The sequence below is a fragment of the Sminthopsis crassicaudata genome, chromosome 1, assembly GCF_048593235.1.
Source record: "Sminthopsis crassicaudata isolate SCR6 chromosome 1, ASM4859323v1, whole genome shotgun sequence".
NCBI lineage: Eukaryota > Metazoa > Chordata > Mammalia > Dasyuromorphia > Dasyuridae > Sminthopsis > Sminthopsis crassicaudata.
Window position 1 is genome coordinate 404,797,882 of NC_133617.1, and position 17,812 is coordinate 404,815,693.

General features: G+C 33.7%; 1 protein-coding gene across 4 annotated transcripts in view; it reads right to left on the bottom strand.

The window, feature by feature from the left end:
• INVS (inversin) overlaps positions 1-17,812 on the bottom strand; it is a 271,870-nt gene that overhangs the window by 226,998 nt on the left and 27,060 nt on the right. For all 4 annotated transcript variants that reach the window (XM_074280074.1, XM_074280075.1, XM_074280072.1 and 1 more), the window contains one exon: positions 8,250-8,416. In XM_074280074.1, coding sequence (XP_074136175.1) covers positions 8,250-8,416 — 167 coding nt within the window. The remainder of the gene's footprint in view (positions 1-8,249; positions 8,417-17,812) is intronic.

A 17,812-nucleotide genomic window follows, 5' to 3' on the forward strand; every position in this document is an offset into this window, starting at 1 on the left:
TTCAGGCAGGCATGGAAGTAGATACAGAATATTTTCCTAAGTGTTTCCTTTGGTTAGAGCCATTTTAATTAGCTCTTCTCTTAACATAAGAGATAACTAATAGAGAGACAAAGTGCTATCCACATCTCTATCCTGAAGATATTAGGAGGATCAGAGGAAAGCCTTCAGCATGTTGGATGAATCCCCTATGGAGAGCAGCTGGAAATATATGAATAAGAATCTCATAGAATGAGTAAGTGTAGAGAGGTTGTAATCTGCATCACTGACATAGTACACCTGCCTAATGAAAGCATAGAGCCACTGAAAGGAGGTGAAATCTGGCGAGCCAAAAAATTGTTTAGAAGAATAGTGTCAAATTCAAATAGAAAACAGATCCTGTAGGCTATATGTTAGTTTAGAAAACCTCAAATTAACACAATATTGAACTGTATTGATATTTATTTTCCTTAACATTTTCAAATTACATTTTAATCTGGTCTAGGCTACACTCAGGAGTTTAACTGTGGGCAAAATTTTGACATTTCTGGTTTAGAATGAACACTGAAAGAAATATAAATGACTAAATTTGAAATGCTAAGGGCAAACTGTTTTACTTAACTATACTTTCTATTTTTTTTTCTACTTTAGCAAAATGGTGAGGACATCCTCTAGAATACTGAAACATTTCCACATTTCAAGTTTTTGTAAGGGGGAATATATACCATGTGATGATTCCCCCCCCATCTGTCCAGACCTATGATTTCAACATGACATAAGAAAATATCCATTAAAAAACAAACCAAAAACCACAACTGTTTGTATAAATGCAGATCTGCATAATGTTCAGTTGTATTTGACTCTTCATGAACCCATTTAGGGTTTTCTTGACAAAGATATTGGAGTGACTTGCCATTTCCTTCTCAAACTCATTTTTATAGATGAGGAAACTGAGGTATACAGGAGTAATGACTTGCCCAGGATCACCACCTAGTAAATGTCTGAGGTCACACTTTAACTTAAGAACATGAATCTTCCTTACTTTAGGCCTGGCATTCCATCCACTTTTCCCCCTACTTGTCTCTGCAGCTGCTCTTCAATTTAGTGTCTAAAGACTGGTGCAACTTCTGAGATCAGAGTAACTTAAGTGAGAAGTTAAGTGCCCAAGTTTAGGCAATCAGTAAATGCCGTTAAGTTAAGGGAAACTTAAACCTATGTCTTCCTGATCCTGAGTCCAGTTCTCTATACCCTTTACCTTGTGGTTTTTCCTGCATTTCAAAATTCTCTTATGGTGATCCTCATAAATAGAAATATTTCTGTATATGTTAAAATTTCTTTGTTGAGAAGGATTAGGATGAAGAACATTCTTTCCACTATGCTTAATTTAAAACATCCCTTTGCTTTTGTGATATTAGTAATAATAATGTCATTATCATAAAAATGTGCTCATTTTCAAGCAACCAAATGTTGCAATTATATACTAAAAATTCTCAATGCTCTCATTTTTAGATAAGAGGATACCTGAACATTAGGAAACAAATGACCCATTTCTTGTAAGAGCTATTGATTCTCTTGGAACAACACTGGTAGCAAATGAAGATAACTGCTGTCAGGGAGTTTTTACATTACTAAGATTATCCTACTATTTACATGGTAGACATTCTTTGAATAAGTCTCTTGAGGAGTCTGGCAATTAAATCCATGCAAGGAATAAATCAACAAGGCACCCTGTCTTGCAGTACTTACATATAGATAGATACATCTAGTGGGGAAGGGATCATAAACGCTGTGATAACTCTTTAGCATGTTCTTTACAAAAGCATTGGAAGAGAAGAATACAGATTGACTGTGGAGAATATGTATTGTCAAGCATCAAGGAATACCAACTCTATATTTCCATCTGAGAAGTGGTCTGAGCCAAATTCTGATGCTCTTATGGATATTGAATCACTATTTCCTTGAGATTTTTTTCTGTTATCTCAATACTAGTTAAAGCATCCTAAACATAATGTTTTTCTCTGTTCTTGGGTAGACTCATCCAGATATCGTCACCAAAATGCACTTAACTGTGTGCTAATATCTTTTCTTCTTCCTCCCCCCCCCACCAAAATTCTTGAGTTTTAATTTGATTTTTTTTAATATAAAGGCAAGAAGTCAAATAAAAAGTTTTCTTTATCTTTCTGAAAAGATAGAAAACTGTCTTGTACAGAATCCTTGGAGCCCTAAAGATCACTCAAAATGGTCAAATTCATGATGGTTACCAAGCTTCCTAGTTTCCATTTCAATTCTACTCATTGCCTAAGAGGAAAGCTCCAGATTACATGTGGTATAGATGCCATCTTAATGGAAAAAGACAAAACCTTCATCTTTATCTTATGTATCAAATTCCAAATGCAGTCCTGCATTCCAAGAAATGTTTTCTGGTACCTGACTCTTTTAATAATTAATTAATAAACTCTTTTATTAATCATTATTATTATATTTAAATTATACATTTATATATAATAATTATAGATACATAAAATTATAATAATAATCCAATGGATAATCATGTCAATGACAAAATCATTGTTCACTTTCCTTTATAATACATGCACACGATTGATTACATATGAAAGTTCACTACTAAATCACTGCAAGATGGTCATTTCATTGCATGAAGTCCTACAGACCATAGTAAGTGAACAAGTATTTACTTTGTGGACTAATAAGGCACATATCAAAAAAGTAGTATTACCAAGAAGAGGTCCTACCTCACATGATGCCTTAGACCAAGAGGGTTTTTTTTTTTTCTGACCAAAAAAAATTTTTTTTGAAAACTCTAAAATGTAGTAATGAGATAAATTATTTTAATTAGATTATAAATTAAGATTTCCACAATCATGAATTAGTTCATGTAAAAAGTATTTATTTGCAATGGAAAAAATGTAGACTTATTCCCTAGTATATACAGAATTAAAACAAAGATCCCCTACTATTTTTTGATCATTTTAGAAATGTAATATATTAGACCAGTTTTTAACCTTTTTTCTGTTTCATACATTTATTCCCAAAATAATATAATTAAATAAACAAAATAAAACACAGAGGATTACAAAAGGAACCAATAATATTGAAATAAAATTATTAACATTTTTTTTATTTTCCAAGTTCAAGGACCATAGGCTAAGACCTCCTAGGCTAGGGCCTAAATAATGAACACAGGTGCCCTAAGTAATGATGAAGCAAAAAAAATTAATTGAGATATTTTAGAATATTAAGGACAAAGTTGAGTTTTAATGAGGAGGTTATATCTACCTGGTAAATCTGATATCTAATGAATCTCAACTATTAACACCAATAATGATAGCAGAAAATAGCACCAATAAGTACTACCACCAAACTGTTGCATTCAGGAGTCCCAGGAAAGACATACCAAAACAGGTACCATGGAAAGTTTCCAGGGAGAACTAAGCATGACTAATTTCAGACTGGAGGCCCAGGAAGTATGGAAGCTGACAACCACTGCGGTGTTATAGGGTTACAGGTGTTATACTGTTTTTCCTGGCTTGCTATGGTAGTCAATGTTTATATATGCTGTAAGTTCAAGCTAATTTATTTGCTAGAAAAGAAAATGTTAGGCCTTAAGAAATGTCTTTTTATGCATCAGTTTATTTGAGAAGACATAAGTGGAAAGAAACAATCTAGGAAGAAAGCCATAAATAAAAATATCCTAAGGAGGTAGAATAGAATAAAAATCTATGTTGAAATGATTAGTGAGTAGAAGAAATTGTCACTATATAGAGAATAGAGAATAAGTTGTATTAATTAAGGTATGTAATAGGAATATTATAACATGGGTGTTTTCCCTATAGTAGGTGAATCAAGTATATTCACATTGGTACTTGGTAACTCCTTGCTAAAAGGAGACAGGTGTGGTTGTGTTGTGTGAAAAAGTGTAGTCTTTTTGGAGTGTGTAACCAGATACGATAGAATCCATGTCAAGTTCCACCTAACCCAAACACTATTACTCACTTCTTAGTAATATGGGAATGATACTGTGTAAAGGAGTTTGGAATATATCTTTAGTGCCTTTTTAGGTTCTAAATTTGGGTCCTGATTGACTCAGATTGATTGTAAATAGCAATCATTTCTGCTTTGGCCAGAAATCTCGAGGATCTTCCCCTCCCAAATTTATTTATATATTTTTTTGTCTCAATTACTACCTCACCTTAATCACTGAAATAAGCGTGGATTCAAACTGAGATATGCTAAAGACTTAAAAAAGGGCATTGCATCCAGGATCCAGATGGCTCTGGAGGGGAAAGTGAGGCAGGTGATCTAGCACATCTCCCTCACTGAAATCCAATTCACCCTCATGTGATGTCCTTCCTTGATATCATGTTCCTTTTCGAGAACAAAGGACAAACAGCAATAACAATAACAAATGAATAGGAAACTGAAAATTTAGGGGCATAGGGGACATTTTCTTCTTCCAACTAAACTCTGTATCTTCAAAAAAGGAAAAAGTGATAATATTCAAAGACAGGATTAGGGGTGCTGAGATTTTGTTTCTTTGTACCATATTTTATAATACACAAATGATGGATTCTTGGCAAAAGACTGAGTTAATTTTATAAATCATTTTAGGTAAAAACCAGCCTACTTGTCAGCCTAGGAATTTATAATAGTAAAAGGAGAAAATGATAGATTTAATCATATATATATTTCAAAAAATTCACAGATCAAATAGATATAATTCCATGGTGAGATATCTGTAGCCACTGAGAGATGGCCCTCTTCTTAGAAGGTACTCCTCACTGATAGCTGGGAGCTGTCCAATGAGACTAATATAAATAAAGTATGAGGAAGGTCAATCTCTTATCCTTAGATATAAGAATAACTATGTTTCTAGAAAATTGAGAGTGTTACAAATTATCTCAGGCTTTTAGTGAGAAGTCAGATTTCTCTTTCATTCCTCCCCTCCGTATTCCACCAGCATTTACTATTTACTGTTTGACCTAGATCTTGTCTGTTTACTTTTCTCTTTAACACTGTAGTCCTCTGGCATGAACTTTAATTTCTAATTTGGACCTTACCCCTTGCTGATTGCCTATTTACTAATCAAACCATATCTTACGATAACAACTTTGCATGACTGATGCATGCTTCTTCTGGCTATGATCTCCAGCCACAGAATATCAGACTATATTCTAACAATTTCTAAGCCTTAGTCCACTGTAAATCGCATTCCAAGTTCTACGGAATGGCTTTTTTAAAAAGTGAAATTTTGATCTTAAAATGAAAAATGAGGTAGAGAAAAAAAGAGAAAGAATATCTGGGAGAAGGGGGAAAAAAACACTTTAAGTTAAAAAATAATATGTACCAAAGATTGGAAGAATGAGATATAATCAGGAAGTAACAAAAAGTAGCATAAATCTGTAAAAAAGATATTAGATCAGCTAATGTCAATAATGAGCAGAGATTTAACAAAAAATGAAAACAGGGAACCTCTTTAAAGCAAAATAAGTAATGTTAATGGATGATAAAGAGAAGATAGATCTACTTGTATTATCTCTTCCAATAAAAAGATATTCAAATAAATCCACATAAATCCTCGGCATTTTTATATATCACTAACAAAATGCAACAGCAAGAGATACAAAGAGAAATTCCATTCCAAACAAATGTTGAGAGTATAAAATATTTGGGAATCCATCTACCAAAGAAAAGTCAGGAATTATATGAGAAAAATTACAAAACACTTGCCACAAAAATAAAATCAGATTTAAATAATTGGAAAGACATTCAGTGCTCTTGGATAGGCCGAGCGAATATAATAAAGATGACAATACTCCCCAAACTAATCTATTTATTTAGTGCTATACCAATCAGACTCCCAAGAAACTATTTCAATGACCTAGAAAAAATAACAACAAAATTCATATGGAAGAATAAAAGGTCGAGAATTGCAAGGGAACTAATGAAAAAAAACTCAGAGGAAGGTGGTCTAAGTGTACCTGATCTAAAGCTATATTATATAGCAGCAGTCACCAAAACCATTTGGTATTGGCTAAGAAATAGACCGGTAGATCAGTGGAACAGATTAGATACAAAGGACAAAAAAGGGTACATCTATAGCAATCTAATCTTTGACAAACCCAAAGATTCCAACATTAGGGATAAAAATTCATTATTCGGAAAAAAACTGTTGGGAAAACTGGAAATTAGTATGGCAGAAATTAGATATGGATCCATACTTAACACTATATACCAAGATAAGATCAAAATGGATCCATGATTTAGGCATAAAGAGGGAGACAATAAATAGATTAGAGGAACAGAGGATAATCTACCTCTCAGACCTGTGGAGGAGGAAGGAATTTATGACCAGAGGAGAACTAGAGATCATTATTGATCACAAAATAGAAGATTTTTATTACATCAAATTAAAAAGTTTCTGTACAAATAATACTAATGCAAACAAGATTAGAAGGGAAGTAACAAATTGGGAAAATATTTTTAAAAACAAAGGTTCTGACAAAGGTCTCATTTCCAAAATATATAGAGAACTGACCCTAATTTATAAGAAACCGAACCATTCTCCAATTGATAAATGGTCAAAGGATATGAACAGACAATTCTCAGAGGAAGAAATTGAAACTATATCCACTCACATGAAAGAGTGTTCCAAATCACTACTGATCAGAGAAATGCAAATTAAGACCACTCTGAGATACCACTACACACCTGTCAGATTGGTTAAGATGACAGGAACAAATAATGATAAATGTTGGAGGGGATGTGGGGAAATTGGGACACTAATACATTGCTGGTGGAGTTGCGAAAGAATCCAGCCATTCTGGAGAGCAATCTGGAATTATGCCCAAAAAGTTATCAAACTGTGCATACCCTTTGACCCAGCAGCGCTACTACTGGGATTATATCCCAAAGAAATACTAAAGAGCGGAAAGAGTCATATATGTGCCAAAATGTTTGTGGCAGCTCTTTTTGTTGTAGCTAGAAACTGGAAGATGAATGGATGTCCATCAGTTGGAGAATGGTTGGGTAAATTGTGGTATATGAAGGTTATGGAATATTATTGCTCTGTAAGAAATGACCAGCAGGAGGAATACAGAGAGGCCTGGAGAGACTTAAATCAACTGATGCTGAGTGAAATGAGCAGAACCAGAAGATCACTGTACACTTCAACAACAATACTGTATGAGGATGTATTCTGATGGAAGTAGAAATCTTCAACATAAAGAAGATCCAACTCACTTCCAGTTGATCAATGATGGTCAGAGGTAGCTACACCCAGAGAAGAAACACTGGGAAGTGAATGTAAATTGTTAGCACTAATATCTGTCTGCCCAGGTTGCATGTACCTTCGGATTCTAATGTTTATTGTGTAACAAGAAAATGATATTCACACACATGTATTGTACCTAGACCTATATTGTAACACATGTAAAATGTATGGGATTGCCTGTCATCGGGGGGAGGGAATAAAGGGAGGGGGGGTAATTTGGAAAAATGAATACAAGGGATAATATTATAAAATATATATATATATATATATAAATGTAAAAAAAAATAACAATACTATTAGTTACCAAAATTTAGTTGAATATGTCAGATTTCATTGCCAAAAAATAAATAAATAAAACAGAAAAAAAAAAGATATTCAAACTACAAAGGATTGCATAAGCATATCATCATAGAACACAGAACATAGAATTTCATAGAATGAAATTGTAGATTCATTCTGCCCCCTCCAAAAAAAGAAATAATTCAATATTATTTTTTCACAACTTGTTTTCATTGTTTACTTTCTTACAATGATGAAAAGTCCAGTTGATAGCTGAATAGAGCAAGGCATTTTAAATCAACTAGTAAATCAGTAAGATTTGGGACAAATTATTTTTAAAAATAACTTCAGACATTCATTTTCTTGTCTATGAAAACAAGATTGGATTGGATGAATTCTAAAGTTGATTTCTGCTCTAAAAGTCTATGATTCTCTGACTACTGAAAAAATGTCATTAAACAATGTTAATACTTTCAGTTCAAAGACAGAATATAATTCCATTGAATCATCACTGAGTAATGAAAGTTTAGTCTATGGAAAAAACACTTTACAGTTAATTAAAACACTTCTAAGCATGAGTCCACAGTTATGATTGTTATTTCTAAGTAGGACAGCTAATAATGTTAATACCAAAGTAGTTAAATGAACTCAGTAATAAATACTACATGAACTATTTAGGCTTTAATAGGATGTTTTCCCTCACCTTTTGTGCTGCAAGGTGAAGTGCTGTTCTTTGACTGTGATCAGCTTTATTAACATCTGCTCCTGCTTTCAGGAGGGCATCTGCACAATCAACACGGTCAGCCAACACACAGTACATGAGAGGGGTTCTCCCAAACTGATCTTCTTTGTCTTTGAGATCACGGTTTCCTAAAAGGAGAAAGAGTAAATTGTTATGAGTTATGACTGTTCCCAAGAAAGCATATGATTTTCAAATACCTTTAACTTATCAAAGTTATCATATTGGTCACATAACTAGCAAGACTAATAAGTGCTTTGTGAAAGTTCTTCTACCCATAAGAAATTGTGTGCCAAATCTAGAATTAATTATGCCTGATTTCACAAGATAGAACTCTGCCTTTCAATCCTCAACCTTAGGTTTAAAAAAATCTCATAAAATAACAATGAAGAACTTTAATTTTCAGAGCTGTTACTCATTATCCCAATCTCAACAGATCATTCATGTTCATGGCAGTAAGTACAAAAAAAAAAAAAAAAACCTTGTAGTTGTGACTGAAGGTCTTTGGGTTGGGATGGGTCTTTGTAAGCAATAAAGTCTAGCTGAAAGTTAGGAAAATGTTACAAAATAGCTTCTGTCTGTTAAAAAAAAAGATTAACTAAGGGTCAGCTAGGTGATAGATAGGTACACTGATAGAGTACCAGCCCTGAAGTCAGGAGGATCCGAGTTCAAATTTGATCTCAGATACTTAACATTTTCTAGTTGTGTGACCCTGGGCAAGTCACTTAACCCCAATTGCCTCAGGGAAAAAAAGGGTAACTATGAATTTGTGGGTGTTATCGCCATTCTACCAGCTGTGGTAGATCTGTATTCTGGTAAAAGAATGATAATTTCCAGATTGTGAACAGTATCATATAAGCATTAAAAGTATCTTGGTTAATCTAATGAATTTAGCTTATAATAATTACAGGTAACATATTTATAATAAATTTATTAATTTAATTAATTAAATTTTTAAAATTTTTACGTTTTAATTAATTAAAATTTTATATTAAATAATTTAAGCAAACTTTTAACTTATGGGAGAAGAAGGTAGAATGTACAGGAGTAGGATTTCAATTCTACCACTAATTCCATATAAATTATTTGCATTTCTATGTATTACCAACAAAACAGAATAAAAAGATTAAAAATATATATATTTAAAGTAATTACAGAATTTATAAAATACATGGAAGTACTGCCAACACTTCCAAGTACTATCAAGATACAAAGGAACTATATGAACATATGAATATTAAAGCAACTTTAATTTTTACAGTAATCAGGATAACCTTAAATAATTGGAGAGATTAATTTTTCAGGGGCAGGATGAGTTACTATAATAAAAATAACAATATACTTAATATATTTGTATTTTGTGTAACTAGAAAAAATTTTAAAAATTCATCTGGAGAAGTAGATCTTCAAGGAAATAAAAAAATTTTGAAAAGAAAGGGGACATAGCAGTAGCAGATCACATAACAGACTATAAGGCAGTAATCATCAAAATGTCAGTCAATGGAACCCAACACACAGAATTAAAAGAACATAGTATTAATAAACTCAATGACCTAAATATTTACTGAGGTAAGAATTCGTCATTTAACAAAGACTTCTGGAAAAACTGTAAAGAAGTTTGGCAGAAATTAGGTATAGACCAATATCTAACATATGTCAAAATAAACTCCACATGGATATATGACAGATATATGTGATATCACAAAGCAAATTGGAGAATCAATTAAGAAATTCTCTTTTAAGATCTAGAATGGGGAAGAAATTCTCAATGAAATGAGATAGAGGATCACAGAAAAGAACACTGACAATTTCCATTATAAACTTTTTCAACAAATATGTTTAACAAAAGTAAAATTTGAAGCAAAACAGATTATTAGAAACCTGTAAAGGGCTAGAACTGAGCAAATGCACTTGGATAATGGAGCATGTGAGACTAATTGCTAGTTGGACGGTTCTCTATTAACATGTTTGAAGGTTGACCCTCCCCAGCAGTTCCGTGCTGACTTGATTGGTGGGACAAAGAAAGGGAAGTGACGTGTATGGGTGGAGTAGGAGGAGGAAGAGGAAATTGAGGCATTCTCTCCTGGCGATTGAGAGGGGAAGGTGGTGTGAAGATTACTAGATCTAATCCCCTGACGGTGAGCTCAATAGAACAAGAATAAAGACTTTTGATTAGCCTGACTCTGGCTGATTTCTGGGAAGACATTAAGTTTCTCTGATATGGATTAAGAAAGATGAATGTCAAACAATATTCAGATTTCAAAGGAAAAAATATAAACTACCAATAATCACATAAAAATGCTCCAAATCCCTAATAATTAGAGAAATAAAAATTTGAAGTCATTCTGAGGCTCAGTTCATACTCATCAGACTGATAAAATGACAAAAAAAAAAAAAAGAAAAATAACAAATATTGTAAGGATTATGGAAAATTAGACACATTACTTAATTACACTTAATGAAATTGTGAATTCGTCTAGCCATTCTGAAAAGCATTTTAAAATAATTTCCTCCAAATTACTCTGCTGTGTATACTCTTTAACTCAGTGGTACCACTGTTAATCCTATACCCCCAAAGAAATCAAAGAAAGAACAGGTCTAATGTATAGGTGTCCTTAGTGCTGTTTTTGCCTATTCAAGTTTTTGTATACAAAAACGTAAGTGCTCATTTTATGGAAGTTCAAAATAGAAGACTAATAGGAGCCCAACAACTGGGGGAATGGCTTTTATAATTGAATATTATCATGCTGTATGAATTTTGAAAAGGATGGTTTCAGAAGAACCTAAGATTTGTTAGAACTGGTGAAGAATTAAGTGAACAGAACCAGGAAAACAATTTATACTATCACTACAACATTGTAAAAATGATTTTGAAATATATAAAAAAATTTCATTATCTCAATGACCAACCATTATTCTAGGGCAAAGCTTCTTCATCTGTGAGTTAGAACCCCAATGGGGTCTTATTAATTGAATGTGGAAGTTGTGAAATTATGATTTATTATTTTATTTATTTTTATATTTATATTATTCTTTATTGATTTGTATACTTGCTTTATATATTTACATATCAAAAATTTCTCATGCAAAATGGGGTAGTAAGTAGAAAAAGTTTAAGAAGTCCTACTAGAGGAACTCTGTTGAAAATAGTACCCATCTCCTGACAAGGAGATGATGGATTAAAGATGCACAATGAGACATCCAATTTTGCAAACCATCAATGTGGGAATTTGTTTTGTTTGATGATGTTTATTTCTACAGGTTTTTCTCTCCTTTCTCTTCTCCTCCTCCCAATAGGGGAAAAATAAAAATAAAAATAAATGCTTGCTAAATGAATAAAAAGTTAAATTTTAAAATAAAGCCATCCTAAATTTACAAACAAATGCTTCCCCACTGTAAAGCTCTTTCCAGATGTAGAAGGGAAAATGCAAGGAATAAACATTTACATAGTGTCCTATAGTATGGGGTCACAGAGGAGTCTAGAGACAGGAAGATCTGAGTTCAAATCTAATTTCAATCACTTGCTAGTTGTGACCTGGGACAAGTCACCTTAAACTCTGTTAGCCTCAGTTTCCTAGTCCATAAATATCTGGAAAAGGAAGTGGTAAACCAGTTTCTTTGTCAAGAAAACTCCAAATGGGATAACAAAATGTGGAACATGAATGAAATAACAATATTGCCTAAATTACGTTCTTTGGGGAATCTGAGTAAAAGTTGTGCATATGGAAAGGAAGGAAGAATGAGGAAAGGTGGAGAATCATTGTTCATGCTCAGGAAAGAAGTAGAGTAGTAAATGAGTTAGGGTAAGAAGCTTCTGAATAACCCATTTAAGAATAAAACCTAGAGGGAAAAAAAATTAACACTCCATACCAGCTGCCTTATCCCAGTATTCCATGTTGCCTTGAAATCTTGGATCTTCTTAAGTTCAGTAAAAAAAAAATATCCAGATCTTTTACTAAATAAACAAGCAATTAAAAAGATTGTACTAAAAAATATGAGCAAGTGGATTTCAGAAAAACCTGTAACATGAACTGATAGTGAATGCAATAAGCAGAACCAGGAGGACATGATACAAAGTAACAGCAACATTGTACGATGTCATTTTGCCTTCCACTTTGATGACATTGGATGAGAATGAGGCAGGTATGAGGCTGAGACTTTAACATCACCTTTAATGATGTCATTGGTCCTCTTCAAAAAATAAGGACAAACAACACAAAATCTGCAGTACCCCAAAGTATGAATCATCCATTGACAGAGGGCAGTGACCCTGAGGCAGCAGCTGCCCAGTTCCAAGATGAATAAGCCTTTGCTATTATTGTTGCTAATAATAATAACGTAGGAGTAGTAACAATTATTATTCTTAATAAATATCTTTGCTAAGGGAAAATCATAACCATCAAATGAGTCTTTAGGGAAAGATCACCAGTAGAAACTTTATAGTGTTAGAAGAGTGATTTGGGGCAGCTAGATGGGCAGTGGATAGAGCACCAGTCCTGAAGTCAGGAGGACCTGAGGTCAGATATAATCTCAGACACTTAATACTTCCTGAATGTGTGACCCTGGGGAAGTCAGATTTGGCACAGGTAGGACAGGACTGGGAGAAGCTAATTTAGCAGAACAATGGGAAGACCTGCAAGCAGTCATGTGAAAACCAAATGTTGAAAAACAGGAATAAAAATCAATGAGTTCCTCCTAACAAACGTGATGAAATAGCACTTCAATAGCACAGAATGCTGTCCACTGACCTCCTACCTGGTATACACCAAACTATTGCAGTGAAGGAGGACATTTTGGCCTGGACTATCAAAAGAAAGGTAAAATTGTTCGATGTCAGATTCCAAAAACTTCCATCATTCTCTTTCGTTTCAGAGATTCAATCGGCTCAACAATGACACAAGAAATTTCAGAATTTGACTAGTTAACATAAGAAAAACAAAAACAAAAAAACTAGAAATCCCCAAATATCATTAATTTTTGTTCAAGAGTAAGACATCATGACAACAGATGTACCATCCAAAGGCTGTAATAACATACATGAAAAATTAAAAGATCAGTTAAAAAAGGTCTCTAATGCAACAGGTGGATTAACTAAGGTAGATTTACAAAGAGATATGGAAGAGATTCACCAAAATGAAAAAGAATGAGGTTGCTGAAGAATAAAATACCACCAAAAAGATGCTGAAGCACTACTACTATTTTTTGATAGTAACTTTCTCAGCAATGGGAAGATGAATCTTTTAGCTGATAGCGGAAGAAACATTTTAAGAATAGCTTTCCTAATTAACTGAGGCTCTCCACCAACCCTTATTTATTTTTAAACAGGTGCTGAGGGAGTTGGATGCATTTGAAAAAATTAAAAATCATTTTTTCATTCTACAAGCATAATGTGATCATACTATATGAGTCTTTGAGCTAAAGAGTAATATGCATTTGATAAAAAGCTAAAATTTTGGATGAATTTGTAAGAGTCAAAATAATTCATTCAACAAACACAATGTGATCACATTTGTCCAAGAGTAAGTCAACACTTCACCATCTGGTCTCACTTTTTCCTAGTAAACAAGTAACTTGGTGTGTTCAAAAAATGAGATTGCATTAAAACTTAGTAAAGTTTTCAAAGGGGGTGATATCCCAAGGCAATAGGTATAAATTAAATAGGAGAGCTGATGTTTATACATAGGAATCTATAATATGAAAATGTTTATTTCTGCAAATATCTCTATATGTATATTATCTATTCATATTTATATGCATATTTACTGAGTATGGACGGCTAGGCAGTGCAGTGAAGGATATGGAACCTAAAGTTAGGAAGACTCATTTTCATGAGTTGAAATCTTACATCAGATACTTCCTAGCTGTGTGACCCTAGGCAAGTCACTTAATCCTGTTTACCTCAATTTCCCCATCTGTAAATAAACTAGAGAAGGAACTTGCAAACTATTTTCAATATCTCTGCCTAGAAAACCACAAATGGGGTTGCAAGGAGCTAGATGCAAGTGAACAGTATATACCCACATACTGGGTAGCAAAAATTAATTTGGTTTTAGAGATTTAAATACATTAAAAGAGAACTGAAAACATATATATATATATATCACTTCTAATGAATTTATCAAATTATTTTAGAATGATTTTAATGAGAAGAACTTTTATTAATAAGGAAAAAAAGAATTTATTTGGTGTTTGCTATTAGGTGGGGGCTAACAACAGAAAAAGTAAAAATCCTTGCTTTCAAGGAACTCATAATAGTAGAGATGATAACTAAAAATGTTAAATTGCTGGACAGATGAAAAAGTTCATAAGTCACAAGAATTCATCAACAAGGTAGATGGCAAAACACAATGATACTGAAACTGTACCAAATGAGCAGATGAGAAAGGGATCTACAGGACAAAGAGGTAAGGCAAATGGTAAGGTTTGGTGGTCCTCCATCTCTCCAAAACTTACCGTCTTTCAACTCACTGAAGCTGTTTGAGCAAATTAGCATCCCATCCTGAAGTAAGCCAGGATGGGAAAATGGGAGGGGAACAGTAAAAAGAGAAAGGAAAAAAAGAAAAATGTGCCCCTGTTGGTGTTATATACTGTGTTCAAGACACTAGGGATATAAAGACAAAATCAAAAATAGTTTTGCTCTCAATGAGCTTACATTCTATTTATTATATAAATCTATCCTACACAAACTAGATAAACTTCATAACCATAGGGACCATGTATTAGATTTTGCATCTTTTTTAGCGTTTGGTAAAATGATGCTCATGTAGCTGGTGCATAATAAATGTTTGTATTGAATTGACCTTAGTTCCAAAAACCATTTAAAGCCATTTGTTTGGAAATAGCAATGAAAAAACTTCAGTGATTTCCACTATTCTTTCAAAAGAGAACACATGAAATTTTAAATAAGGACAGTGGATAGATCCATGAACTGGACTTTGGTTTAGTAAAACCTGAATTTGAATCCTGCTTTAGACCTTACTAGCTATATGAAACCTAGCTAAATCAACCTCTCCCAGCTTTAGTAGCTGCCATTTATTAAATGGGAACAATAACCACTCCCATCTCACCTGGTTGTTATAAGGATCAAGTAAGGTAATATAGAATTAAAATAAGCTATGAGAAAGGGATTGAACAATAAGCTCCAGACCTTAGAGTATGTGTAATTTGCTGGGACTAGTGCCAATACATAGGGAGGCTTCACATATTCCATAGAGATATGAATGGTCCTTATTTTAATTTTTGCTTGTACTGGCAAGTTGGGTCTTCATATTGTAACTGGCTACATCTTCCCCTTGAGGCCCTCCTAGGAGGCCTTGAGGAGATAAATATCCATGCCATTTCATGCCTTTAGAGTGTGAGAAGATATTCTATGAATTAATGGCAACTGAAGAAAGACTTTGTTAAATCTTCAAAACTATTTTTGAGCATGCAAATGGTCCATTCTTTCTTGCTTTTATGTGAATTGAAACTCTGGCATGAACAATAAAAATTAACAAGAAAAGCTCTCTTTCTTGATGGCAGTGGAGGGAGGACATACTGTGAATCTCTGGATGAAGAAAGAACACAAGACCTTGTCTCTTCACTTGGATCAAAATGCACATTTGAACACAAATACCATTTGCTTTAATTGAGTTTGGTGATAGCAGAGCCATTTCCAAGCCATTTCCACTGAAGCTGGCAAGTCAGGTCCCCAAATTATGGCTAGTGAGATCTCCCTCGTGGGAAACATGGGGTAGTCTGAGGGACAATGAATGCTTTTAGAAAGGCAGGGCACAATCCCTGATTCCTAGGGATCTGCTGAGCTTTTGATTCTGAGTCCACCATCATTCTTACTGATAATCTGATGCAGGGAACAAGCAGCTAGATTATCAGGTCACCAGTGGTAGGCTTTAACTCCTTCTTTGGATAAACACTACTTCTTTGAAGGAGTCATCCATCACCATATTTTTTTCAGTTCTACATTTCCTGCTACTCTTTCTCACTCACATTCCTCTCTGCCCCTGCATGTTGCCAGCTTCCTGTCCAGCAAGCTTTTGTTAAGAGGTGTGATTTCTGCCAGGCATAAATCACTATTTGTCAGCTGCCTGAGAGTTTACTTAGGAGTATTCATCAGCATTAAATCCCTGAAAAATGAATATGTATTGTAGATGCAGAAATTAAAGTGAATATAATAAAGGAGCTTCCACTGACAATTACATGAAAGTTGAATAAGAAGTTAACAGAATTTAAATGAATTCAACTTAATTCATTGAGAGTTCAGGTTCCTAAAATAATTCTTTTATTAATGATAGAACTCCAGTTACCAAAAATTTTATGCTCTTGGTATAAATTTTTAATGGAGATCTGGATTGTTTTAAATATATGATGTGTAGTAGATATTATTCAGTCACATCCAACTTTCTGTAAACCTGATTTTGGGGTTTCTTGGCATGGCTGGAGTGGTTTGTCATTTTTTTCTCCAGCTCGTTTTTATACATGAGGAAGTGAGGCAAACAGGATTGAAGTCACTTGTCCAGGTCACATAACTAAAGTCTGAGGCCAGATTTGAACTCAAAAAGAGGAGTCTTCCTGATTCCAAGTCCAGTACTTGATTGTCTGTACCCTGTTGTCACATATATAGTAGATTTCTAAAAGAACAACACAAAAAAGAGGGGACTTTCTCTTGGAAGTCTTCCTTGAAGTTTCCCTTACCCCCAAATCCCCTTCTCCATTCTCTATAATAATATTAATTATTGTTATATTGTAAACTCTAGCTATCTCTGTATGGGCTTTACCCCCTTGTAGACTAGAAGCTTCATGAAAACAGAGATATTTTATATAACATTTTATCTCCTTGACTACCCAGCATAGTTCAATATGCCTACTTAATATTTATTTAGCACTTACATTTATTTTGTTGTTGTTCAGCCCTTTTAGCCATGTCTGACTCTTTGTGAACCCATTTGGGGTTTTCTTGGCAAAACTAATGAAGTAGTTTACCATTTCCTTTTCCAGCTCATTTTACAGATGAGGAATCTGAAGTAAACTGACTTAAGTGATTTGCCCAGTCTTCATGACTCTGCCCCAGCACTATCTACTATACCCCCATTAATATTTCTACCTTTTTGTTAAATGCTCTTGGCCTCCCATATTCTTCATTGCTTAAAAACAGTTTTTAGGGAAATTTTGTGACAAAAATCTTGTTAAGTAACAAAGTAAAGGCCCAGGCTCCTTGAAAAAAAGGGGGGGGGGAGTAGAAGGAAAAGGGAGATGAGCTAACACCAGGCTCAATTGATACAAAAGCTACAAAAGAAAGAAAAAATAAAATTAAAAGCAAGTAACTATTGCTAATTGTTCTACTATAGCTCATGAAGGACTGGAAGGTACTTTAGCTTCAATAAAATAAATTGTAAAAATTTACTTAGATAAAAAGCAGTGTAAAGTCAGTAAGACTTATATTTCATCTCAGGCAGAAGAGAACTTAGAGGCTCTTCTTCATTAAGCCAAAGGTATAAGGTACATTGGGAACAAGGTGAAATCTGAGCTCT